Below are 26,618 nucleotides of genomic sequence, written 5' to 3' on the forward strand. Positions count from 1 at the left end.
TCATCAGTGATGAGAGACATTGCTGCAAAAAGCAGTTTAACTCAAAAACCATATGCCTGTGAGAGGGGTACAAACAGTGAGTGCAGGTGCTCCCTCTCCTTCTTGGTGTGTGCACACACACAGCGCCACGTGCCCCCTGCCCACCTACTTATCCCCCACCCCACCTGTTAACTGCAAATGGATAAAAATGTACCATAATGAGATATCCAAAGCTTATTGGTTAAGAATTCCCAAACCACTTGAAAGTGTGTGCTAGCAACGTTTCCAGAGGTTATTCAAGATTTGAAATTAAAAAAAGAAAAGCCAATTTACACAGAGCCTCCAGCACAAACAGGGTTTCAGTCATACATGTGATATAAGGGTAATGCAAAAGTGGAGACTGGCTGCCATAATGTTGGGGAAAAAACAGGAAGTTAGATAACCCATTGTTGCTCTCTTTTTGTCAACAATCACAAGCTTAAGGGCATTTTTTATTGCCCACGTCACTGACCTTTCCCTTTGTTACTCAACTATGTTAGTAAAGAGAGAAATCTAGACAGACTGCTCTTATAAACCTGAGATTGGAAACAGTAAACAAGTTGTAATTAATAAAAGATTTTATATGACAAGTGAGAATAAAAGAAAAACAGGAGAAAAACCAAGCAACCATTAAGTCTTATGGTGTTGGCAGATCACATGATCTGTGCTTTCATACCAGTCAGTTTATCAAGTTAATGCTGTGTCATAATGGTCAGTGTCATACTGAGCACATGTGGTGCTATACTAAGCCAAGCTGGCTGCTAGCAGGGAGGGTAATGATATTTTAACGTAGGGAACACCTACACAGCTCTGGTGTGGGTATTAGTGAAATTTAGGTGTTCAAAAGACTGAGAATATTGAGGTTTCATCAATATTCTCAGATGGTAAAGAGATGGAAAATGGATAGAGGTTTGTCTAGAAATACTTATTGATCCATCTATTGTGAATTAGATGCAACAGATTTCTGAGGTGAAACAAAACAACAAATTTCTAGGTGAAATAAAGCATAGTTGTCACTTTTTTTACCCCTGTAAACTTCACATCTTTTCCAGCAGAAGTATGGCTGCAGGGAATGAATGTTAAAGGTGTTGGGAGGGTAGCATGTATATTTTTATGGAAAAGCAAGAACTCAGGTTGCTGATGCAAGCAAATAGGCTTCCCATGTGGTCATGGGCTGACATCTGAACAATGGTTTAATACTTTATAGTCATAATCTGTATTGGCAATTCTGCCTGTTGTGGTCTGACATTATGTAATTTAATGGTCATTGTTAACTACAGTTAGGTTTTCCTATGTGCTTAAGAAAGTGAAAAGTAATTCTGAACAACTGTCACTTCTGTGACTTAGAATTCTGATCTAATTGATTTTCTTTTAACACTTTCTTAGGCTATTGTTGGTTTTCATTTAGCTGCTTGAGGTCTTCGTTTCATCTGCTTGGACGTCATAAATGTTGCTGGAACTACTCAGTTCAATTTCCAAGTACAAAATATTAGTGGTAGTTTCCCTGTGATGATCCTCTCTCTGCCAGGGGCAGTAAAACCATCTAAGTTTATTGACTGCAAGCAAGTTAGAAAAAAATTGAGAGCTGTCTGAGTAATACTGAAGATCATGGTTAAGTCAGTCTTAGTCTTAAAAGAAGTCTATAAAGAAGCTGCTTTAACCTCACAATTGTCTGATTGTGAGCCAAATACAAAGATGGTACAGTTAATTCTTAAAAGCAAGCTACCCTGGTACTGTTGATTTACAGTGGGGTGAAATAGGATGGCAAAGATTTCTTTCAGTTTATGTGCTGTTCTCTTGTTTCAAGGATTCTGCCCTATAAGCTTTTTTTCATGATGAATTTTGATCAATATTGACTTTGTTTCAGTATCTCAACTCCAAGCACTATGAAAGTTACATAGAGGAAGGTGGCTCTTTGTGTTTAAGGAATTTTAATTCAAAAATGTTTACAAGGAGAGGGGGAAAGAAGTATTTCACAGGTTTCCATTTGGTTTCTCAATTTTTTGGGATTATGTTCAAGTTCAAGGTTCCTCACAAATGTTCTCATCGGTAAACTGGACTTAAATTCTGCAACATGGCCCTTGCGTTTCCGTGGCTCTTTCTGCAGCAGACTCAGGTAAATTATAAACCAGAAGATTTTAGTTAATCAAGTTTGAAAATAATATTCCAATCAATGCAGTATTCTTTGTGATTATTTGATATAAAAGTAAAATTTCTTAATTTCTTTAAATTCTTAAATCTGTTGCAGACTTCAGTTATGATTATGCATTGCCTTTGAGTGGTGGTCTTGGTTGCTGACACCTAGGAAATAGTTGCAGCTCTTACAGAACCATGTTGTGTGTAATAGTACAGGAAAAGTATGTGCTTTGGTGTAGAAGGTGTAAACTGCCTGTTACGCCATTTTGGGAGTGACAATAAATGTTCTCATATACATGCTATAATGTAGCATCTCCAGTTCTTGTTCTAGGTTGTCAAGGTATTTGATGTGTCACTTTTCAGGTCCAAATGAGTTTTTGTTTCTTGTATGTCTTAAAATTCAGTGATTATTCAGACAGAATGTTCCTATATCTTAATAAGGAATCAACTTCTGGCATTTCTTTCCAAAAGAGAGTAGATTAATAGGAGTCAGGTAGTCAGATTGTTATCATTTTGGTTTTCTTGGCAAAAAATCTTCTCGTGTGTATATCCTGTTTCTTTTTTGATTCTGGAATTTACTTTCATCACCTCATTTTGTTTGTAGACCATATTGAAGTGTTGTGTTTGTCCCTGAATTTCAGTATCATGTTTCTTAACAGCCATCAGGTCGTTTGAAAGGTAAATAATTTCTGTCAGTGGACAGAGTCTCCTAACTGGATATTTCTGGAATGCAGTCAAGAATATAAAATTTGTGGTGGGCTTCAAAGGCAATTAAAACTTGAGAGGTTTTGCTCTCCCTTCATTGCAGTTCCACAGTTTGCTGCTGTGACTGCTGCTGTCAGTGAGAGAACTTTGTGAATCCTGTTTATATCAGTTTTAGTCTTTGCAGATTCTGTTTAAACTTCAGTCATACAATCATTGAGGTTGGTAAAGATCCTTAAGATCACAGAATCCAACCATAAACTGCCAAGTCCACCAATAAGTAATGTCCCAGTGTACCACATCTACACAGCTCTTTGCACACCACAAGGATGGTGGCTCAGTCATGTCCTGGGTAGTCTGTTACAATGCTTGATAACCCTTTCTGATAAAGAGATGTTTCCTGATACTCTTCCTGGCAAAACTTGAAGCCTTTTCCTCTTGTCCCATCTCTTGTTACTTGGGAGAAGAGGCTGACCCCCACCTGGCTACAGCCTCCTTTCAGGGAGTTGTATAGAGTAATAAGGTCACCCCTGAGCCTCCTTTTCTCCAAGCTAAACAACCCCAGCTCCCTCAGCCTCTTCTCTGTCCCAGGAAACAGTGTGCTGCTTCTATTATCTAAATTTCCTAAATACTTGAACAGTAATTTTTGATAGTCTCTAGCAGTTACTTTCAGCAAAGATTCCTTATTTTTTCTCTGAATTTGAGCTGAGAGACCCACGGGCATTTTTATAATTTTAAATACACTGTTTCCAGAGACTTGATGCAAATGGATTTTTGCTGGAAAGGGGGCAATACACAGTACTAGAGGAATGTGACACCCATTCTGTAGAGCAGGAGGTACTTAACTGATGCCATTGGTTATTCGAGTGAACAGAAGCTACCTTTGTATAGCAGTGAAGTCATCTTGGAGAAATGTAAATTTTGCCAGATACTTTAAGGCAGACAGTCATTTGTAAAAACTGGGAGGAGGGACAGAGACTGACAAGAACAAAAATAAAAGAGCTAAGAGGATAAGACCAACAAATTGAACTTATATGGGTTGAGAATAAAGGATGATATTGAGCAGTAGCTGGTTTTGGTTTGAAAGAAGAGGTTTATCTCTGCAGAAAGTAGATTACTAGGATACTTCAAGAGAAGAAAGGAGGGAAATAATGTTTCAACTTCTGGATGTAAAGATAATCCTAAGATAAATGAGTATATAAAAACATTCATGCCATACGATCTGATATAAAGCCTATCCAAGACAATGTTACATTTTTCATAAATTTAAATGGGTTCTTTGAATTCATAAAGATTTGTAATCACATCTGGAAGTCTGGTCATAAGGGCCTCTTGCATAACTTTCATGATTCTAAATTTAACTGTGCATAAATTGATGTAATTATATCCTTCTTTTGTGTGATTCTTCCGTGATTGCCCACTTTATGATCATTTCTCTGTAAAATACTCCCTGTATTTATTGTATTTCCTCTTTCTTGTCAAATAGGTAAGCAACCTGAAGAAAATTTTAAAAGGAATACTGGATTACAACCATGAGGTAAGAACCATTTGAACTAATCTTCATCTGCTTGCCTTTTGAATTATGTATTTTAGTTAACCTGTGGAAGATAAATTGTTTTCTGCAAGTTAAGTTCTGATGTTTTCTTGCAAGCCTTTTGGCATATATAGTGATTCATGGCCTGTTCCCTAGTCTTGGCCTTCTTTAAACCTTCTCACCTACTTTATTGAATACTCGGGAGTACCAGTGAAGCCTGATATGCAAATTTTTTCATGTGAAGAATAGACGGCTTTACTGACTATGTTCTGATGATGGACTTTGTGTCTGATGTACTTTAATGTACCTGAGTCTGATGTTTTTTTCCTTCCTTCTCTGCAGCTGAAGTCTGCTCTTTTCCTTATTTTTCTCTTGAGGAGAGTGAAGGAAGAGCATTTCTAGCCCCTCCCTACATTAAGATTTTAATTAAATATTTTAATTCAGGTGTACTGGACTCAGTCTTTGTCCTTCTCTCTTATTTTGAGCAAACTCAGCACTTAATTACTCCAGAGGAGACAATATTTTTTCTTTCAGTGGTGAATCTTCAGCTGAAATATGCTTTCAGTGATGTTTGAGACAAATTGATCCGTACAGGTGGCAGCAAAAAATCCATAATATGCATGTTCCTAGACATTGCTTGTTTCAAAATACTGTCTTCTCATAAATACTACAGAGATTAGGTTATTTGTTAATAACTTGATGTACTTCAAGAAAATAAATTTAAGTTAATAAATTTAAGTACTTCAAGAAAGAAAAATTTAAGTCTTAGGAGGTTGTCTTCAGTAAATGATTAGGTATCCATGTTTAAATAAATGTTGAAAAGTGATTATTAAGCAAGCTGGTCATGACTGGGAATACTAAAAAGAAACAGATCAGGTTTTTGTTATGGAAAATTATTATTACTAAGACAAAGTGATGCAAGCTTCTTTTTGGTTGATTAGTATGTATGATGATCAAGTGTCTGGTGTCAAAACTTTACTATTAGGCAAGTTCTGAGCGGATTCAAGCTGATTAATTTCTGTAAAGGTAATGCATGTTTATAAATCTCACTGGATTTTGGTTTAGGTTGATATTTTTCCTGCTGAGGCAATGCTGGAGCTGATAGTAGGGGTAATCTGGATTCTACTAATGAATTCTGCTTATGTTTTCCTCAACATTATTCCCTCCCCCACTACAAAAATATAGATATGTATATGCATTTTACCTGATGTAGTTAAAAGCACTTGAAAAATGTGTATAATACTAATACTGTTCACCCTCAAAAATTCAGAAATTTTTATTGCATTCAGAAGAACAGTCAGTCAAACTGCTACATTTGCGGTCATTGTCACTTAAAGTATAGAAGGACAAGAAGCCTGAGTAACTGACTGTAGCTTTCATGCTTTGTTCTGGCTCAGTTAATCTTGCTTCAAGCCTCTGCTGCTCTGGAACTACAACTTTTAATTTTTTTTGTAAATGTATAAATCTTTTGTCTTTTGACAATGGGTTAAATGCTCTTTTTCATCTCAAGATAGTTATTATAGGGTCTATCCTTCATTTTCATATTTCTTTCGGGGCTTTTGATGGATATTTTTGGTTCTTTTTCTTTAAATTATTTTTTTTCTCTTTTTTATTTCAAACTCTGTTCACACCTTCACATCCTTGGCTTCTTCCTAGTGCTTGCCAATTTACCTGTTCCCTTCAGCTTTCCTCAACAGGAGTTCTGTTGTCAGTGACTGTGAAGTCACTGTAGTGTTGTTAACTTAAACCCAGCATTGCATTTGAAAGAAATTCAGGAACTAGAGATCAATATATAAATGCATACCAGAATCAAAACACGTATTTTCTGTTAATGCAGAAAATTTCTGTTAATTTCTGTTAATTCTGTGTATGGTGGTAACATTTTCCATTGTGATTGATGTATTGACAGAATTCTTTTGACCTAAAGAAAGTCTTTTCCAATAAGAGTGAATCTGTGTCCTTTAAAGCATGCGGAGATTTTTAGTAGTGTTAATTCTTTGAGAAAACTGCTTAAAAATCCTACTGTTCCACAACACAAAACAAACTGTACATAATCAGAAAAAAACCGCAACACTTCAACAAAACCCAACACTACTAAACTTTACAATAGCTTATTTTTTTGTATTCCTCTTGTGTGCTATGTTTTTTATAAGTGCCTTAACCTGATTTCTGTTTTTCTTGGGTATTGCACAAAAAAAGAGCATGCAGCAAACACATGACTGATTCCCTCTATATAGTCATTGTTTCCTTATTGCACCCTGTTTAAGAAGTTACAGTTTCTTTTTATCTGCAATTAATGTGTCAGTGATGTGTTTAATTCCAAATTTCATATTCATATTTTCAACCCTCTGTTCAGTAAAGAGCAATTTAGCAGAATAGTCTAGTTCCTTCTACTGCCAATCACTAATCCATAATGATCTTTAATGATAAATCAGATAACACTAATAGCGAGTCACACGGGCTTTTGTTTTGCAGGGTTTTTTCTTTCTTTCTGCATGTGGGCTGTTTAATTACATATCATTGTACTACTACCTCAGATTCTCTTCCATGGAGCAGCTTTCTTAGCTGTATGACTTGCCAGATATCCTTAAATTTACTAGAAGTGTGAGGTCTAGTGATCTGAGTTTTTTGCTATCTTGTATTTGTCTCCTGTTAGTGTTAGATATATGTATTGTATAGGTGAAACATTTAATGTTTCAACATCTAATCCTTTAATAAAGAATCTTGCTAAGTGTTTATCTAGTAGTTGCTTGTGAGTTGAGACAGTCATGTTTATCTTTTCCCAAATATTGTTTTATCTTTTCCCAAATATTGTATCAAACAGTATAATTTTATAGTGAGATGTTATGTTAAGCAATTTGGTTTGTTTTGAAGGTGTATTCAAAACTACAGTAAAGTAAGAATGAATTGCTGTTGTTGATTATGAATCATCTTCATATGAAATAAATTGATTTGTATATGTGGAGCGATACAGCCATGTATGTACCTTGTCTTTGTGCAGATTCTAGGGCAACAGATAAATGACTTCACCCTTCCTGATGTTAACCTGATTGGAGAACATGCTGATGCTGCAGAGCTTGGGAGAATGCTTCAACTTATTTTGGGATGTGCTGTGAATTGTGAACAGAAGCAAGGTAATACATTTTGGAAACATGTTTTCTTGGTTATTGTGCAACTATTAAGGAGAAAAATTATATTTCTTGGGTTTCTGTCCGAAACAGTTTCTTTTTTTAAATAATAATGATGACTTTTTTTGTTGTACAGATAGTGACTGTTTTTTGGTGTAAGCTTCACTGCTTTTGGAGACTCAGACTGGAATTGAATTTACTTCCAAGATACATATTTTCAGTTTTGGTTTGCTAAGTTGAAAAATCAGTCTACAAAGAAAAAAAATTCTTGGGTACACCTTTTAACCATTTATGAGGTAGATCAGGATAGTCAAGAATGGAAAAATGTGATATTGCATTATTCAGCATAACTATTGATTGCAGAGATGCATTCCAGGCATTATTTTACTACATGGCCAAAAGCCATCAGTATTATTGGTGCTTGGTCTGATGAAATGTCTGGTGTGAACTGGTTTTCTGTAGTTTCTAAGATGTGTCTATGGGGTTTGCAAATAGGAACAAGTAATGCTGGCAACTATGCCTTTTTGGGCAACAGCTGAAGATGGAGCACAATAAGGTCATCCAAAAAGTCACTTCAGGCCAATTGCCAGACAATTGAATCCCACTTTAGCAGTCCCTGAAGGAGACTTCTGTCTCTCTGCCCAAGTGGCACTGACTGTAATTCAGACTTGCACAAATACAGTAGAGACCTATTCATCTTTCTTGAGGGTGCCACAGAGGATGTGATGAACAATGGAGATGTTTGTTAAAGTGTGCTACATCTCATGTTCTAAACTTGCCTTAGGTGTAGGCTGTAGATTGTTACCGAGTTACTTTAAATTACACTTCATTCAAGCCAGATGAAGGTAATGTAATGGCAAATGCAAACATTTATTCTAAATACTTTAAACAGGAAACATAGTCATGTGTTGGAAAATAAGGCTTTTTTACTGTAATTGTGTGACAGTTATAGCTCATTTTGTGTTTGATGGCTGCCAGGATTTTAGGCCTGTTGTCTTCCCCATGCTTGGTGCATCTTACCTTTACAGCTAGTTTCCCTTTTTCAGTTGTCCTAGGTGACTAAATCACTTTAGTTTCTCCTTGTGAAATTACTTCTGTTCTCTTAACCAGGAGGTTGTCTCCTATTAATCAAAATAGGAGTAGCGTTCTTCCACAAATGCATAAATAAGTCTGGTTTATTAAACCTCCTGTCATCTCTGTTTTATATAAAATTATCTTCCTTTTGGTGACTATTTTTCATTTTCAAGTGGCAAGCATATCTTGATCTTGTGTCCCCTTAACTCTTTCAGTCTGGGCATTAAAAATGCAGATTTGAAATACCAGAACAATCTGTACTTTGAGCAAATTCAGTGTGAGCAAATTACCCATTTGAAGGTGACTTTATCCCCAGTGTCTTTCTCTTAATCGCATCATTAAAAGAATAAAGGAGATGATGTTTGACTAGAAACTGTATTATACTGGGCAAGTCATTTACTCCTTGAGCTAGTCTAAATGTCAGAATTTGTTCTTCTGGTTACTGTATCATCTTACAAGGTACTTCTTGCGTAGCTCACATGTACACAGAGCTGAGAACTTAAAAAGTGGAGGGGACTTAATTTGTGATGTACTAGAGAAATAAGAACAGACACCAAAAATGAACATGAAAATGCTTTAAAATGAGGATGCTGTAGGAAGGCAAGTTGTTACTGTTACACTTACAGAAAAGGACAACCTATGCATAGATCATGTACTTCAAGAGCCTGAACAGTTTGGGAACAAAGTGAGAAAAGGATAAAAGTAGTTATTTCAGAAGTGTGAGATGCCAGGGGAGGAAAAAAGGTAATCATGTACTTTTTTATTGTTGTAGAGTTCAAATAAGCCTGGATTTGTATCTGAACAGGCTTGTGATAAAATCTTGTTGAATTTGTTGGAGTGGAACTTGACTGGTGCTTATACATTTCAGTATCATCCATGGCATCTAGTCATTTTGTAGGAAGGATGCAGCTTCTGATCTTACCTTCTATGAGTTGAGTTTCAACATTGACATTTCAGAATGCTTTTATTTTCAGAGTACATCCAGACCATAATGATGATGGAAGAATCAGTTCAACATGTTGTCATGACAGCCATTCAGGAGGTATGCTGGGATGCCCACAGTGTGTGAAAGTTCAGTCTTATTTTACAGTAGTATGCTTTTTCCCATTTAGGAAAAACTTAGTTGAAAGTAAAGAAAATAAAGGGCATGGATTTTGCCTTTTAACAGTGAAAAATTTCTTATTTTTCCTTAGGAAAATCTTGCTTTATGTCAAAGAATTCTGGTTGAATGTCCCACTTTTCTTTAAATCTAGAAGACTGAAACTTCTAGATATTTTTGATACTGGGTTCCCTTTCCTTTTCTTTTCCCACCCTGTGAATCCTGAAGTGTACTAGATTGATTTTCTGTGGATAAGCAATTACTGTAGAATTTTGTCAAAATTTCATAAACTTTTTTTTTTTTTAATTTATTAGACAGATGAAAAGAAAGAGAATTGGGTTATTAGTATTGTTTTGTCAGCTGTAGTGTTATGACTTTGGTAATGATATGTAAGATGAACATATATGAATAATAATAGGCTGGTATGTTTTTACAAGTCAGTGAGTGTACTGCAGTCCATTTTGTAGATGTGCTCTTCTGTGGTAAATTAAAACCCCGGTGTTAGCCACTGAAGTCCCTCTGTGACTTACAAGAAGTCTTTATAATAGAAATGCCTAACAGTCTGTAGATGTTTACTGCAGGCCACTAGCTAGGGCAGGCCACTAGCTAGGGAAGGCAGGAAACCACTAGTAATCCCATTTCTTCTGAACCAGAAGAAGAGAAACTCAATTCCACATTGAGCTTTAGAGCAATTTGTCATCTCTGTAATGTCTGAATAGAGAAAGAAATATCAGTGAGCCTACAAGGAAATCTCTCCACAGTCATCACTTTGACCAGTGCTGTATCCATGCAGTCATACATTCAGTTGTCTGTGTGCAGACTGCTGGCTGTAACACAACCGAGAAGACTTTGGAAATGAGCATCAAAAGAATTGTTATCTAAATCATCTTCTAGTCAGTGCTGCCAAGCACCAGTTTGCTGGAGTTTGGTGTATTTTACTTTTTTGTAAGTTTTGTAAATGTAATATACAGTATTCTGGTGGGTTTTTCTAGTGTTTTTATTAAACCCAAATTGCAGCATCACTGTCTTCTGCACCATCTTGAAATGGAAAAAACTTCTTTTATCTTCCTTCTTTATGTTGAAAATCTATTAAATTTTTATAGAAGTCTCCATTATTTAATAAAATAGCCCATTGAAGCAGCCCACAGTTCTCAACGCTTAATGAGTAAACTTGTTCAGTGTGTGTGCCCTTTTGCTGACATGATGAGGAGAAGTAGGAAGTCATCACAGGGTAAGGGTATGTTCTTCTGGAACAGATTTTTAAAATGTAGTGAATCAAAAATTTTAGTATGCAGCTACTGACACAGTTCTGAGTGATTTTAATGCTACTTTGCAAGCTTAGAAATCTAAGGCATTTCAGGACCAAATTCCAAGTGCTTAATGAAGAGGTGAGAAAGTGTCTCAGACTTTGAGGTACTTGGAGAGCAAGGCCTCTCTCTGTTATTTTTCAATGGGCTTGGAGTTTGGAGAGGTCCCAGTCAGCTGGTAGCTAGCAAATATTATTCCAGTTTTCAAGAAGAGAAAGAAGAAAAATGCTGTAAGTTACAGGTCTGTCTCACTTCAGTGCCTGGCAAAATTATGGAGAAGGTTATTCTGGGAGTTAGATCATAGCCAGCACAGATTGGTACAGGAAGAGTTTAAAGGGGCGAGACTTCATGGGATTTTGTAAGGAGGTTTTTCTATTTCTTAGACTCATAGCAGCTCCTAGAATTCAAGTGACTTAGAAAAAGCAATATGTAAGAAATTAGCTATATATGAATATCTGAAAAGTTGGTATATCATCTAATCCAAACATTTTAAAGCATTTGACATTGTGGGTACTCTTCAAAATTTGGTATGTCAGAAGATCTCTCTAGGCTTTACTGATGTATTATGTAATTAATTTTTCTGTTTCAGCTGAGCACGTACAAATTTTTTTGATGCTTCTTGGGTTATCATAAATCGTTTTACTCATCAAAGTATTGCACAAGGCACAGTAAAACAAGTTTTCTGTTAGTTTTTCAGTGTAGTCAATTTGGTCTGGTGTGTTATCACTGCTTAGAATCTGAGGTGCTAATCTGTAGATGTAGATATCGAAATGCAACTTGTGCACAAAATACAAGACTGAATATATTCCTATGTGTAATATAACAGGGGTTTTTTATTTCTTTATTTTCAGATTTTTTAAAGGCCCAAAGTATTTTTTAGAGAAATTATTTTGCCTATTATATATTTCCCTTTCTCCCTTCCCCTTCTGTCATTTTTTCCAAGTCTCTTCCTGGAGTAGCCAAGTTCATTATTGATGAAGGTAGTAATAAGTAAACAAATTGTTTGCCTTGCTGTTTAGAACATCTCTAAATTTGATCACTTAGCAGGTCAAGTTGAGAGTCAGAATAGTGTCAAGAGTAGCGTCAAAACTTGCCAAGGGGGGAGTAGGAAAAGGTGCATACTGTTCAGGATAACACCAATGGTGTTACTTCTACTTTTTGGTTTTGTGCTGTTTTTCCCTCCTCTATTTTTTCCTAGCTGTTTAAAGATTATCTTGTCTGAAGTAAAATTATTTTTTGAATAGTTAGGAAATGATATAAAAGTATTTTATTGGGTCTATCAACAGATAGACTGGAGGTAGACTGGGTATCAACTGGAGGAAGAAGAAAGTCCAGCTGCTTTAAAGGATATACAGTGTCAAACATAGCCATGACTCTTAAAAACTAACATAAAGATGTTCTAAGAAAGAAAAAGAACGTGAGTACAGAAGCTAGGTTTTGACATTGCTTTGTGGACACTTAAGTGAGCTTATACAGTATTATTAACTGTAGAAAAAGCATTTCAGATAAAGAAAGTGTTTTGGATTTTAAAATCATCAACTAAATAGAGCAACTGTGTTTGCAAAATCATGTGTGGGGGGGAAAAAAGCTTTCATAATTCATGTTATTCATGCATGCAGGTTTTGTGATAGTTCTACCCTTTCCCTAATCTTCATGTCTCCATGACAACACAGCTTGTTCATATTTTACAGTGAAAGCAGTTAAAAAGTGAAGGTTTTCATAATATAGGATTAGAAGACCTACAGGTATTATATAAGATATTATACCGAAGCTTTGAGCATGAAAAAATATAGATGTAAAGGATTAACAGGGAATGACAGCTGCTTCTTATAAAACTACACAAATAACTGTAAGAATTGTCATGTTGCAGGTAATTTGCACCATTTAAAATCCATACTAACCACTATGCAAAATAAACCAGAAAAAGAGCAAGACTGCAAATGCTAGTTGCTACTTTATTTTACTCTGGGAAGCTCTTAAGCAGGATTTTCTTTCTCCTGTAGAGACATAATGCAATAGCTTGAATTTGCAAGCACATTTTTAATGCTTCCCTTTTTATAATATCTGCACATCATCCTCCATTAAAGTTATGTGTGAAAATAGGTGACTATACTATATTTACACTAAATGATATATTTGGAAATGAAAGCCAGTTCCAGTGCTGCAAAATTGTGGATGTAAACCTTTATTTTTGTAGTCTGGTCCTGAATAAAACTTACAGATGTGAAGGGAAAATAAGAAGGACACTTCCTCCTGGTTTTTATTCTCTTGACTGATTTGAAATACAAGTGAGATAAAGTTTGCTCCTCTAAACTCAAAAGTATTACCTCTCAAGACCATGTACTCTAGTATCATGCTTGCAGGTTCCATGTGAAGCTCTGAAATGACATCAGCTTTTCATGAATTTTTTCTGACTGAGCTTTTAAATGAAGGAAATATATAGAAGAAAACAGTATGGAAATTTGCTTTCAAAATTATTAAAAGTATTGTAAGATTAGTAATAAATAATGCAGAAAAAGCTGATGTTCTATTGAGCAGGTAACTGATTAAATGAGCATTTTGCGACTCTAAATTTCAGTAATACCAGAGAATGCTGATTGACCAGAAACAAAGTCAAGAATAGGGAAAATTAGGCGAGCCTCTTGCATTTGTTAGGTGGGTGGAAGGTGTAATGTGTTTCAAGTTGATATCTGTATGAAAGCTGGCCTATCTGTATGAAATCTTAAAACATTGCATTCAGTAAAAGTTTTCTTGAAATTTTCAAAAAATCTGAAAGAGAGAGGAGTTTGGGTAGGTGAGTGGAGTTGTGTGCTCTATTAGCTGTTCTATTTATGGTAAAGCTTTTACTTCTCAGTGGGGAGAAGTTGTGTACAGGAATCTTGAAGCAGAGCATGGTCAAGACATTTTCTTGCATAAACCATTTACATATTTACGGTATGTGGGGAGGTGTGTAGGGAAAAGATGAAAGCACTCCTTTGCCATGATAGTTCTGCCTTTACATTCCACTTCTTACAGTTGTTTTATTGTTAACTGATGATAAGTTGGATTCCTGTGTTCCTTTTGAGTTATCTTTGTCTGATTGTGGTACTGGACAAAAAATGATCCCTTAAATTTTGTCTTTAGCTTTTCCACTATACATACCACAGACCATCTAATTGCAAGGTGCTTTCTATTGCACTGAGTTATGTGAGATACATCTGCACATGTATCTGTGGCTTTTGCCCTTGGTGCCTCATTCACTTTTCCTCATCACATTCTTAATGTACCTCATGGAGTGAAATTCGCACCTGTAATGTGCATTCATGGTACACCCAGAATATATATCTCCAGTACCTAATCCTACTCCAGATAATGACCTCTTTTCTGGACATTTTTGCTAAGGATTCTCAAGGACAGGATGTTTTGGGAAAACTCGTTGAAGAAAATAGGGATTATATTATTAGCCATGGCCTGCCTTATGGCAAGTCCCAGAAAGCAGTGACACCACAGTGGCCTCTAGTGGGTTGTGTGGTCACTTGTATTCCGTCTACTCTAAGTCTTGCACAGGCCTGTTGAGCTGGTTTTTCAAAGAGGAAGTTGTGTTAGGGCCAGAAAGGGGTGGTGGCTGTTAGGGACATGTTGTTGTACACCCTTGCAGGCTGCATGCAGCATGAGACCTGCCTGTTGGAAAGTGCTGACTTTGCAGGCAGAACTTATTTGTATGTGTGTGAGTCCAAAGTGTGTTTGTGAACAGCATTATGGAATATAAAATAATGAGAGGAGTTCAGTATTTGGCTAATATGGGATATCCCTGTTAGTCAGCTGGAAAAGCTGGTGAAATCCAGTATTCAAAATGTGCATGAACATCACAGAAGCAGGGAGGGATTGGGAGGTTTTGTTTAAATGATAATCAACTTAGAAAATAGGCTCCTAAATTGAAGATAAGTTTGTAATGCCATTATATATGGTAATGAAAAAGACAAGACTTCATTTTTCAGGGGACAGCTCTGAGGCTAGGGACTTTGTAATTATTGTTGCAGAGTGCAGGCTTGATGTAATGCTTCTTCATGGAGTAGTTTGTCATTGTAAAGATGTAGAAGAAAATGGAAGAAATTTGGCAAATGTTGTCAAGGTGTGAGGAGGACTGCTGAGGAGAGATAAATTAATCTAAATAATGCAGCTAAATCCTAGTTAAGGAAATGGGGATAGTGAGAGAAATGTGAGTGTATGATTTGAATGATGTAAATGTCAAACAGATTTTTCATAATAGACAGGATTGAGAAGTGAAGGCTCTGTGTATCCCAAAAAATCTTGCTAAGGAAAATAGTGCAAAAGCACTGATTTCTAGAAGGAATAAAGGAAGTACTGTCTCTGGAGAGAGTTACCAGGCTAGACAAGAGATTCCAGGGAAGAAAACTTGTCCTGATTTTGGTACGGATAGGGCCTTTTAATTGTAACTTTCATGAATCGCGTCATTGGAGAGCTCTTAGAACATTATGCTTTTGGGCAGAAACCATCAGTGCCATTCTGTAATGATGCCTTTTGAATTAGCTACAGTGTATTTCTCATTTGCAAGACTGTTCCTGTTTTTTTCTTACAACTTTTAGTAAGAACATTACTTTATTATGTTTACTTGATCTGTGTGGGAAGAGGTTGCTGAGCTACAACTTTTGCTAGGTTTGATTTCACTTTTACCAACTGGTGCAGCTGATTGTTAGGTTACTATAAGAAAACAGCTTTTTTCTTCATTTTGATCAGTACATCAGTCAGTTTTGTAGGACTAATTTGAGGGTTTGTATTGAAGGTTTGGCTGGGGTTGTTTTTTGTTTTGTTTTGTTACTTTGGTTTCTTTAATAATCTAGGCCAAAACCACTATCAGCTATTCCTGCACTGAAGTAGTACACAAGGAATTGTAATACTCATTTCAGGAATGCACTCTACTGAATTACTTTTTAACGTTGAAAATTACAGGCAGCTCCAGGACAGAATTTTTGTCACCTTTGTTTTGCAGTAGTAGTTGAGATAAATATGTCCTGGAGTTAAGTGAAATAAATAAATTAATTGATGTTAATATCCAGGTAATGGACACATGTAAAAGCCACTCACTAGCAGAGAAAAATTAAAGCCAGGTCTTGTGTGGTGTGTTGATATCTACTATCATTCCAATGCCACTGCAATAAAATCTTTAGTGGGATGTTCTGTAGGCTTATCATAGACAAAGAATGTGCATTGTCAAAAGAAAAAGAGGTAATGTAAGGTTTCTTTTATAGCACTCTAAATATTACAAATTATGAAGTTTTTTTCCTTGTTCTTGTTTCTGAATATGTCATATATAAAAATGAAGTTAAAAACTTTCAAATTAATTCACATTAAAGCTTCCAAAAGTAAAAATCAGCTTGGTATTTCATTGAAACATAGGTTTTAATATAAAAGTAAATCTTTGCTTTTTCTAATCCAGTGTAATCTAATTGCAGTTGATGAGTAAAGAGTCTCCAGTCTCTGTTGGAAATGATGCTTACCTTGACCTTGATCGGCAGGTATCTACTCTTAGATGTTCCTTTTCTTTTGATCATAGCATGTCAGTGGCCATAATAACTGCATCTTTTTTCTTTAATCATTAAAGGGTGTTATGGAAAAGTAAAATAAGAAGCGAAAAATTAAATCTCAGTATTTCAAGTCCTTTAGCTTTGTAAATTGAGTTTGATTCTATTGTGTATTTAAAGGATATAAAAAAGTTGATTTGAGAAACCAGTCTAGCTGTATGACATAATACTACAAAACTGCAGATTGGTACAACTCTTTAGGCATGGAGAAAGAAAGAAAGAAAGATAAAAAAGATGTACTATTTGAATAAATGTTTTTATCTGAGTTCCTATTTCCAAGGTCAGTTAAAAAAAAAAAAAGACAGCAAAACAACTGCTTCTAGGGGAATCCTGGAACTGCTGCAAAATAGAAATTTTCAAATACAATCATTCCTGGTCAGATATATTTAAAAAATTTACAAAGCAAAATTTTTTTACGAGCTTATCCTCATGCTAACACTGCCCTCCTTCCTCAGATTTTTTTCTAAGTGAGAAGAAGAATAGTACAGTGGTGCTCATTGTATTCATCCATTATGCTTTCTTTGCAGAAAAATGTAAATTCTTGCAGATTAAATTAGTTCTTTGTATTTAAACAGGCCCATAAGAAATTAACTTGCAAATGCAAGGTATGATGATGCTGTTTGAGAAAGCTCATTTAAACTTCATCATATATAATAGTACATATGTATCTGTACCTAAATACATAACATGCATGCACCTGTTTTATCAGACCAGTTTTCTTGTAGCTATGTTTTCTATGTTATCTTAATTGCATTCATTTGCAGGCCAGTGAGACACGTATCTTTAAACATTCAGCCTTTGAAGGGAAGTATCAGAATATTTCCCACTGCTTATAAGGTTCAGTGCCCTTTTTTAAAGGGTAGGCTTCTTTGTCACAATCTAGTTTTATTCCTATTGTGCACTAGAAGTAGCTTCCAGAGACTAGATGGATTTTACCCTAATTGTCCATTCCCTGTATTCCACCTTCCAGTCCCTTCTGTATTTCAAATGTAGATTGAAAATTGAAATTACACACTCTTTGCATCTGTAAAGAAAAGTGGTATTGACAGTTTTTTTTGGTGTAGAGATTTGGTGAGTTCTTCAGACCCAATTTCTCCTGGAGTTTTTGACTCAATTTGTAGAGTAGATGTGATAATTCTAATGTAAAAGGAAACGTTACTTTTAGGTATATTTTCTTTTTACTGATACACAAACTAAACATTATTCATGTCTGCTCCTTTTTTTTTTCTTTACATGAGTAGAATTGCTCAGTTTTTAAAAATTTAATGTATTACCTCAATGTAAAAATAATTTTACAGGCTGTAGTTCAGAATATTTTTAAATGGGTCACAGGGAGTGATGAAAATTTAAACATTTCTTGTTTATGGTAGCTGAAGAAAACTACAGAAGAATTAAATGAAGCACTTGCAACAAAAGAAGAAATTGCCCAGAGATGTCATGAGTTAGATATGCAGGTAAGTTTGCTATAGAGTCTGTATCAATTTTGAAGTGGAGAAAAGTTTTGTGAACTTTGCAGTGGCTGAAAATAAGTACTAGCGAATTGAAACACAATTTATAGCAGGGGGATGAAAATGTCACAGTAATTGTTTTGTTTTCACTTGCGCGAGCAGAATGAATATCATTGTTTTCTTATCTTGTTGCTGTGTTGTCAGTATTATGACTCATACTAGCAAAAGTTCTTTTCATTCAGTTAGGAAGGGTCTGAGCTGTGTGGTAAAACTTTTGCCATAGAGAACTAATACAAGTTCTGCTGCTGTAACAGGTCCAGCTAATAGTTAAATCCCAGTCAGAAGTTGCTGTAGACCATTAAATGTGTATGGGTTTAGACTAAGTCTTAGTGTAAGTAAATCAATACTCATCTGGAAGACATGAGGAGTGTGAAGGGGGAGCCCTGAAAGGTGTTGCTATTGCAACCCTTCTTTGAAATAGTAATTCAGGTTTTTTGTAGTTCAGTAACTGTTGGAATTAATAAAGGTGATCTTTGTTTGTTGTGGTTAATATATGAACCCATGTTTTGGGTCTTGGAGCACTTTGGGTTGTTTCCACTACTGCCTCTTTTCACAGTGTTAGTGGAGAGTGGAGCTCTCTTCAGGACTGTGTTCCTGTTCAGGCCTGCTTGCAGATGGCCTTTACTGTGAGGAGCTAGTTTTGTTTCTAGGGTTTTCTAGGGAAAGGATGCAGATTTTCTTATAATGAAGTGCCTGCTGTCAGAATAGACTTTTTCTTTAAATGCTTGTGTGAAATGCATGAAATAATAATTATGTTTCCTGAGTTGTAACTCTGCCCCTAATGTTGCAATATGTTGGCTACATCACATAGCAATTGAATACCTATTAAATTATACAACGTATTCTTGTGAAATGTGATTAGTGAAGCCTGCATGCTTCTGTTTGTGGCGTCTGTTGATATTTCATTATGAACATGAAAAAATACTTCTCTCTGTACCTAGGTAGGTTAATTTTTCCTCTCCATACTTTTATTACAACAGGTTGCAGCCCTCCAAGAGGAGAAGAGCAGCCTGCTTGCTGAGAACCAGATTTTGATGGAACGTTTAAATCAGTCTGATTCCATTGAAGATCCCAACAGTCCTGCAGGTCGTAGACACCTGCAGCTGCAGACACAACTAGAACAGCTCCAAGAGGAAACATTTAGGTAGAAAAGCTACACTTGGTTAAGGTGTTTGTTTGTAGCTGGCAATAGAGGTGATTTAAATATTTCTGGTTCTGCTGCAAATGTGAATTACTATAATGGATGGTGTATAGCCACAGTAGTACAGTTTTTAAAGTGATGTATACATTATAATTTCACTCTTTACAAGATCTAGCATTTAAAAAAGCACAGTTTCTTAGCACTGAAGTGCTTTATATGTTGCTCTACTGTGAGTTACTTTGAATTGTTTGTATGCAGTCATTTCACCCATGTTTTACAAAGTCAGTGAGAATGAAGAGTAACATGCTTTCCTTTTTGCAAATTATTCTGATTGTATTTTTAAGGTCTAGTAATTCCTAGATGAAAGTTTGCTAAAGGCTGTACTGCTGATGGCATTATCAACATAGGAAAATATGTCATTTCTGAAAACAAATTGCAGAGATGATGAAAGATAGAGATTATCCATCTATGAGTTCTGCACTTAATTTACATTTACCCAGTATGTTAAAATACAGTTCCTCTTTAAACATCCTTACTGATCCTCTTGACTGTTGCTTTCAGGCCGTGTCAGGTCACAGGTCTTTCATGGTCTGTTCTGCTGAAGGAAGCTGGTTCACTTAACCATAACCTTTTCATTCTCTTTCCCATACTTTCCTTCTCCTTTGTGAGTGAAATTATACTATTTCTTTCTTTACACTGCCGGCTTTTCTTTTGCTGTCTTCTTCTCATTGCCTTTTTCCAATTCTTACAATATATGCCATGTTACTTGACTTCTTTTTTTCTGTTTTCCAATTCCTCTTGCTAAGCCTCCTTTCCAGCTTGTTCTGACATATCATCTCCTATCAGTTCCTTGAAAAACATTCTGTGTTTCTCTCTCACAACAACTAGTGCCTGGATTTTTTCTTTTTATATGTCTACGATGTAAAGGAATAAAGTAATGGTGATGTCCCCTTTTATCTCTTGTGATTCATCTCTATGCTCTGCAGTGATTCCTACTTGAGTCTGGTATCAGTTACTGTTCAAACAGTTTTTGTCCCTGTCTTCAATATTTGCACTGTCTATTACTGTAGTTTCAGGTTCTGAAGGTCATCCTAAACTGTTTTCATATGTGAGACTCATTCTTGGTCTCCTTTACCTCCTTCCCCTGTCTTCATATTATGTGGCTTCTAATGGCAATTTGTATGTGTTGCTTCCAGCTCTACCTGATCAAGCAGGACGTCTGCACAGCTTAAGTGGTGCCTTGTGCAGTACACCACTTTTCCTCCTAGTCTTGCCTCTTTGTGCTTTGACTGTCATGATCTAAATCTTCATTGTTTCTGCTTTGGATGACTCAAAGATTTTCTCTTGTCTCCATTCTTGTAGGTGCTTTTTGGACTCCTTGACTTTGTTTTTTCCTTGTGCCCTTATCTCCTATCCTGGATTGTTTTTGTTTTAATTTCAGAGCAAAATCACAGTAGGACTTTCTGTTTCAGGTTGCGTTGTCTTCTGTTCATTCAAAATACATTGAAAAAGTTTCTATTACTTACTCGCTTTGTTCACTGCCAGGTTAATAGAGCTTTGGCTATGCATAGTGTATGCAAGCAGCTCAGCAACTTTGGTCAGAGTTCTTTACTTGCTAACTAGATAGCCTGGTTCTCCAGATGTACTGGCATGAACAGGTTCTTTATGAGTAAATAAATAAAACCACTTCAGTGAGAGGTCTACAGCACTTGTAACATCTTACAATCAGGTCAGTATTGTTGGAGGTAGGTGAGTTGGACAGCTGAACAGAATAGAATAAAGATGTTATGTTCAAACTCTGGGTGTCCAAAGATGAAAAAAGATTGAAATTTTTCCTTCAGCTTCCCTTTTGTTAAACTATAATTATAGAAGGAAACATCAGGTTTTGTTTTTATGGGAACATATTTTACCTTGTGAATTTTCAAATAGAAAACTGGTATTAAATTGGGAGCATTGATAAAGTCAGTCTGCTTTTACATTTTGAATAAGCATGTTGTGGTGTTGTTTTTCTTCATTGCAGCAGGAGGCCATTTCATGTGTTCTTAGATGGGATGATGAGGAAAGATAACTGGCTCAGGATGAGAAAATATTTCCTGGGTTTCTTTCCATTCTTACAGATTAGAAGCTGCAAAAGATGACTATCGAATACGCTGTGAGGAACTAGAAAAGGAAATTGTGGAATTGAGACAACAAACAGAAGAGCTTACTACGCTGGCAGAGGAGGCTCAGTCTTTGAAGGATGAGATAGATGTACTCAGGTAAATTTTGTTCCATTAACTCTTTTAACTACTACCTTTTAATCTGTATAATTTGTGTACTTAATCTGCATTATCTTTTGTTTAAGTAATTTAATATTAAACACTTTCAATGCCAAGATTCTTTGGATCCTCCAGTTTAGGTACACAGACTGACACACAATTTGGCTTGAGTAAAATAGTTGCTTATTTTGTCAATCAATAACTATAATTCATCAACAACTATTGTCAATCAATAACTATTATTAAACTTAATCATTCTATGCCAATTAATGGTTATAACAGGGCACCCAGTGGTCTCTTTGAGTATGCAGTATTCACCTTCATCATGCCTTCTCATCAGAAAACTAGGCTCTTTCCTGTCCTGGGTTTGCATTGTTTGGACTTTGAGTGGTACTTTTGGTTTACCATGTAATCTTAGTGTGAACAACATCTGTTGCAGCTCTCATTCCCACTGCATTTTAGCAATTAAAGTTGTCATGATTTGATGATACTAGGGGCTTGTAGAGTGGGACAACCACTTTTACTATGGAGCATATTCCTTCAGTATTGGCATCTATTTCCATGGATTATTCAGAGCAGAGAGATTACTCATTCTCTCCAGCAAGACATATTTAATGCTGTTATTCCTGATTCACTGGCAGCCTTCTTCCAAAGCTATCTGTCTTTATCCCTTCTCTCATTAATATAAGAAATGAACCCATCAGGCTGCATAAACTGTCTGGGTGGCATGGGTTCAAAGAGCCATTTCTTGTCCCAAGAGAGAGGCCCTGCACCTCACTGAGGATTAAACAGAGCTGGCTTCCCTCAATGTCCCATAAACTGACACATTAATTCAGTGGGAGGTTCCCTGGGTTTCACAGGAAATTGGGTCTGTAAACTGGTTGATTCTAAAATGAAACTGGGAACAGTAATAGTAGCAGAGGTCTTTGGGGGAGGTGAGGTCCATTTAGTAATCTTGGAAGTGCAGCAGGTAGATTGGTAAAACTCTGAAAAGCTGAAGCCTGGTGTTTCTTTTTCTTTTTTTTTTTTTTTTTTTTAGAAGGAGTCAAGTTTCAAAACTGTTACTGTTCTTCTGTGTCACCAAGTACAATTTGTCTAGCAGAGAGATCTTTATGATTTTAGTCCTGGTTATCATTAAAACAAACTGAATGGCAGAAACTTTTCTTCTTTACCCTTGAAAAATTTAGGACAGAACATAATCTAGAATTAAAAGGTAATGAGTGGGAGTGAGGTTGTTTTAGCTATTATTTTAAGGCTGGAAGCAGATAAGAAAGTTGTGTTAGGAAGAGGGATAGAGGGTCTAAGAGAAACTTCAGCAGCAACTTTTAGAGTTGCCAAATAGTTATAGGAAGAAAACAGACAATTAAAAATGAAAACATCAGTAATAGGAGGATATGATTGCTTTATTGTTCTTCCCATGAATGTCTTCTGCACTAAGAAAAAACTGTGAAGAAGCATTTTAAATTCTGTTAGTTTTGTTAGTTTTCGGAGTTCAAATTTGATACAAATCTGTCCCTTCAGGCATTCTTCTGATAAAGTAGCCAAGTTAGAAAGCCAGGTAGAGTCATACAAAAAGAAATTGGAGGACCTGGGCGATTTGCGGCGGCAAGTGAAGCTTTTAGAAGAGAAGAATACAATGTACATGCAAAATACCGTGAGCCTGGAGGAAGAACTAAGGAAGGCCAACGCAGCTCGCAGTCAGCTGGAAACATACAAGAGACAGGTGAGGACATCAGTGCTATAGTACTCTGTATTGTTCAGCACTTTGTCTTCATAACATGGCTAATGCTTCAAAGTAAAAAAAAGCTATGGAAAAAACAACTCCTGTTTAAAAGACTTCCATGTTTTATAGGTACTTGCTACCTTTTGTCCTTCTTTCCTGCAGCTCATCATTACTGCAAGTTTGTTACTTTGTCAAAAAGCAGTATTTCTTGCATTTAAAAACTTAACAGATGTAAAGCTTTTTTCTCCTAAAATGATTCCAAATTCATATTCAGTAGTGGGGCTTGAATTAGAGGCTGTCCTTTCAGAAAAAGTATCCAGTTTTCACTTAAAATTTTCCAGCAGTGAGGAGCACACCACAGCTGAGGTAAGTTGTTCCTGTGGTTAAATAACTTATTTTTTAAGGTTCTAGTTTCTCTGATACATATGAATTTTTCCACTTAAGAAGAGAGAAGGACACATGTCATCCTTGTTGTTTATATGCACCTAGTGGAATACAAAATGTGTCAGCAGCACACTCTGTGGAGTGAAAGGCACCTGTTTATCCTCCTGCTTATTCAAGTGCCATGTGATGCTGTTTGTGTAAAGGTGCAACATGTGCTTAATCTTCTTTCTGCTTCTTTACTTCAGGGACACAATGTTGTTCTGGTATTCTTGTTACGGGGCTAGACAGAGCATGATTTATTTAAGCAGTAGTGCCTGCTCTGTATTTCTGCCTGATTGAACAATTACAGCAGAGGGGTCCCTGTATGTCAGTTTACCATAGAATAAAGTATAGAAACAAACACTAAACAATACTGAAAGCCCAGGAGTGATGTGTCTCCCTAAGCCTTGATAGACTTTTTCCCTGCAGTTGGTGATATCAGTGTTTAAAACAAATGGTTTCAGCCTATGTGGGCTAATTTTAAATACAGCCCAAATGATTTTACCAGAAAAAAAAAAGTTGGAGAAGAAAAATTGTCCAAGGGGGTAAAGAGAAATGCAATGTAGAAAGGAATGGCCTTCCATTCCTACCAATGAGTAGTATCAAGTTTACTGGCAACCCAATATTTCACTCCGTTAAACAGCTGAGCATGTGATATTGTTGTGTAGCCTCAACACCTGCATTTGATTCTTCTTATTTCACCAACCAAAAGGATTTTGGAAGGGCCAGTCCCATCCGTTGTGCTGCTAAAGTACTCCTTTTCTTTGGTGTATTTTATACGTAGGGTTTCCTGTATGAGGAGCTGTTGTTTGCTGCAAAATCGCTAACTAACTGAGACTGGAATAAGCCTCAGGTGTTCTGTGGCAGATGTGTTTTTCTTCACCTAACTATGGTGTCTCAAAATGTGTTTGTCTTCAGTGTCTGTAAGACTGGGCTCCTTTTGAAACCTACCTGTGATTCATAAGCCACAAAATTATTTTGCTGGGAATCCTAAATTGTGCTATCAGAAGTAAGTTGGATATAAGGCTTGTGATGTTATGTCACTGCTGAGTACTGGTGTGTTCCTGTAATGGAATATGTCTTGTCTGGTGCTTGAAGGATCCAACCTGACTCATGAGGACACCATTAGAGAGTTATTTCTTTGGCTTAGAATCATTGTGCTAGGCAGATGAAAGTGGGTCATTCAAATTCCTCTAGTAATCTGCTAGGAAATTGCATCTTCACCGCATAGAGCAGTCTCTCTGAGGTGAGGTTGAGTGGTAGTGTTTTGTTTTCACTCTTCTGAGAGCAAGCAAGCCTTTTCTAAGAAACTTTATTTTGGAATAAAGAATTGAAATGTAAAGACTGTAGGATTTTTTTTTGTAATTTTAATTCAGCCCCTTTGTGCATGTGCTTTCTGATGCGTAGTTAACAGTATGTCTTGCTTTTCTTTGTTGCAAGATTCCTGCTTTACTCATTCCATACACAGATAATGCTTAGTGAATGTGATGGCAGTTCATTTTTTTAATCTTCTGCATTACCATGAAACTGTATGTTTTTCTATACACTCACAAGTCTTACTTAAATTTATTTCCTGCAGTGTTTTTATGCATACCATTACCTTAGCATGATTGGTTACAAACATAAATGTATTTCTTTCCATTTGAGGTGAAAATACTAATATTTTCCAAGTGGTGGCACTGTCACTGGTGAAGGTCTGCAGTTGTTTTGTTATACCTGCAGATATTCTGATGGCCTCAGTGATAAATGTCACATCTGAAAAATGAAATATTTTCATATCTAACATGTTCATTTCTTTAATCTCAGAAAATGCAGGCCTGTGCTGATTTTGCAGCCTTTAATTTAGGAAAAACAGCAGCAAAGTCCTTCTCTAAGTCTTGGGACCATGCATATTTTAGGCCTTGTAGTTATTTTGCTATAGTTGTACACATTGAAAATAAAAGGCCATTAGAACCACTAGGGGATCTTGATGTAGATATGGCTACTGCTTTAATCACTTGCTTTATAATCTAAAAGCCATGAAAAAACCTTCTTATAAACTGATTCAGAAGAAGCTGTAGGTCTTTAGCTGAGTCTTCATTCAGCTTTTGTATTTGCAGGTCAGTCTTTATTTAGCTTATTTGCTCTCATGCTCTCTCCATTGTGAGCTTTACTAGTGTTCTGGGAATGAATCTTTGTTAGTAAAAGCTGAAAGTTTTGAAAAGGCAAGACTTCACTGATTTACCTTCTGTTGTCCTTGGATTTCTGGTCACTTAATTTTAAGAGTTCTTTACTGATCTGTAGTTGAAAGCATACATGTGGCAGTGTTTCTCACTGAAATAAAAAAACCCTGTTTGGAGCCTGTGGAGCCTGTGGCTGAATCTTTATGTTAGTGTATTAAAAATTATTAGGACATCTCAGGTTAGGGAATGTTAGGAATGTTACCTGGCTGCTTAAACTAGTAGCTAAATTCTGAGTGAGGCTTATGAAGTAAAGTTAACAAAAGATGTAGATAATTGGCTTTCTTCAGAGTCTGTTCTTTTTACTAGGCTTTTCAGAATGCAGAAAAAAATTTCTGCTGTTCCTAATCTTGATTTGTAGAACTACATCGGTTTTTTTCTGTAAACCTTGAGTTTAAATTCTTATTTTAGATGTAGTGAAAATACTTCACATTTTTTTTCTTCTTTTGCTTGCACTAAGACCTAATATTTGAATGCTTTTTATTTATTTTGCTGAAACACAGAACAACTGATGAAAGAAGTTTTTCGTATATCCTATAAGTAACTATTTCAATTGTTTGACAACATGAATTGTGGTGCATTGTAATTGGCTACTTTGTCTTGTGTATTTTGTTTTAACATTTGCAGACACATTATTGATTCTTGTTCTCACAGGCAGTTGAACTACAAAACAGGTTATCTGAAGAATCCAAGAAAGCTGATAAATTAGATTATGAATGCAAACGACTGAAAGAAAAAGTAGACAGCCTCCAAAAAGAAAAAGATG

At 36.0% G+C, this 26,618-nt stretch overlaps 1 protein-coding gene across 5 annotated transcripts in view; it reads left to right on the forward strand.

Moving 5' to 3' along the window:
• Positions 1 to 26,618, forward strand: part of HOOK3 (hook microtubule tethering protein 3) — an 85,934-nt gene that overhangs the window by 27,181 nt on the left and 32,135 nt on the right. For 3 of the 5 annotated variants that reach the window (XM_071424663.1, XM_071424665.1, XM_071424664.1), the window contains exons 4-12: positions 4,343 to 4,393; positions 7,392 to 7,524; positions 9,567 to 9,634; positions 16,452 to 16,514; positions 17,951 to 18,034; positions 19,069 to 19,232; positions 21,347 to 21,487; positions 23,009 to 23,210; positions 26,507 to 26,617. In XM_071424663.1, coding sequence (XP_071280764.1) covers positions 4,343 to 4,393; positions 7,392 to 7,524; positions 9,567 to 9,634; positions 16,452 to 16,514; positions 17,951 to 18,034; positions 19,069 to 19,232; positions 21,347 to 21,487; positions 23,009 to 23,210; positions 26,507 to 26,617 — 1,017 coding nt within the window. Of the gene's footprint in view, positions 1 to 2,038; positions 2,135 to 4,342; positions 4,394 to 7,391; positions 7,525 to 9,566; positions 9,635 to 16,451; positions 16,515 to 17,950; positions 18,035 to 19,068; positions 19,233 to 21,346; positions 21,488 to 23,008; positions 23,211 to 26,506; position 26,618 lie in introns of all 5 variants that reach the window. The other 2 variants (XM_071424668.1, XM_071424666.1) reach the window with 2 other exon arrangements.

This window comes from Agelaius tricolor, unplaced genomic scaffold, assembly GCF_023055355.1.
Source record: "Agelaius tricolor isolate 1412-34295 unplaced genomic scaffold, bAgeTri1.0.p SCAF_4, whole genome shotgun sequence".
In the NCBI taxonomy this organism is placed as follows: domain Eukaryota; kingdom Metazoa; phylum Chordata; class Aves; order Passeriformes; family Icteridae; genus Agelaius; species Agelaius tricolor.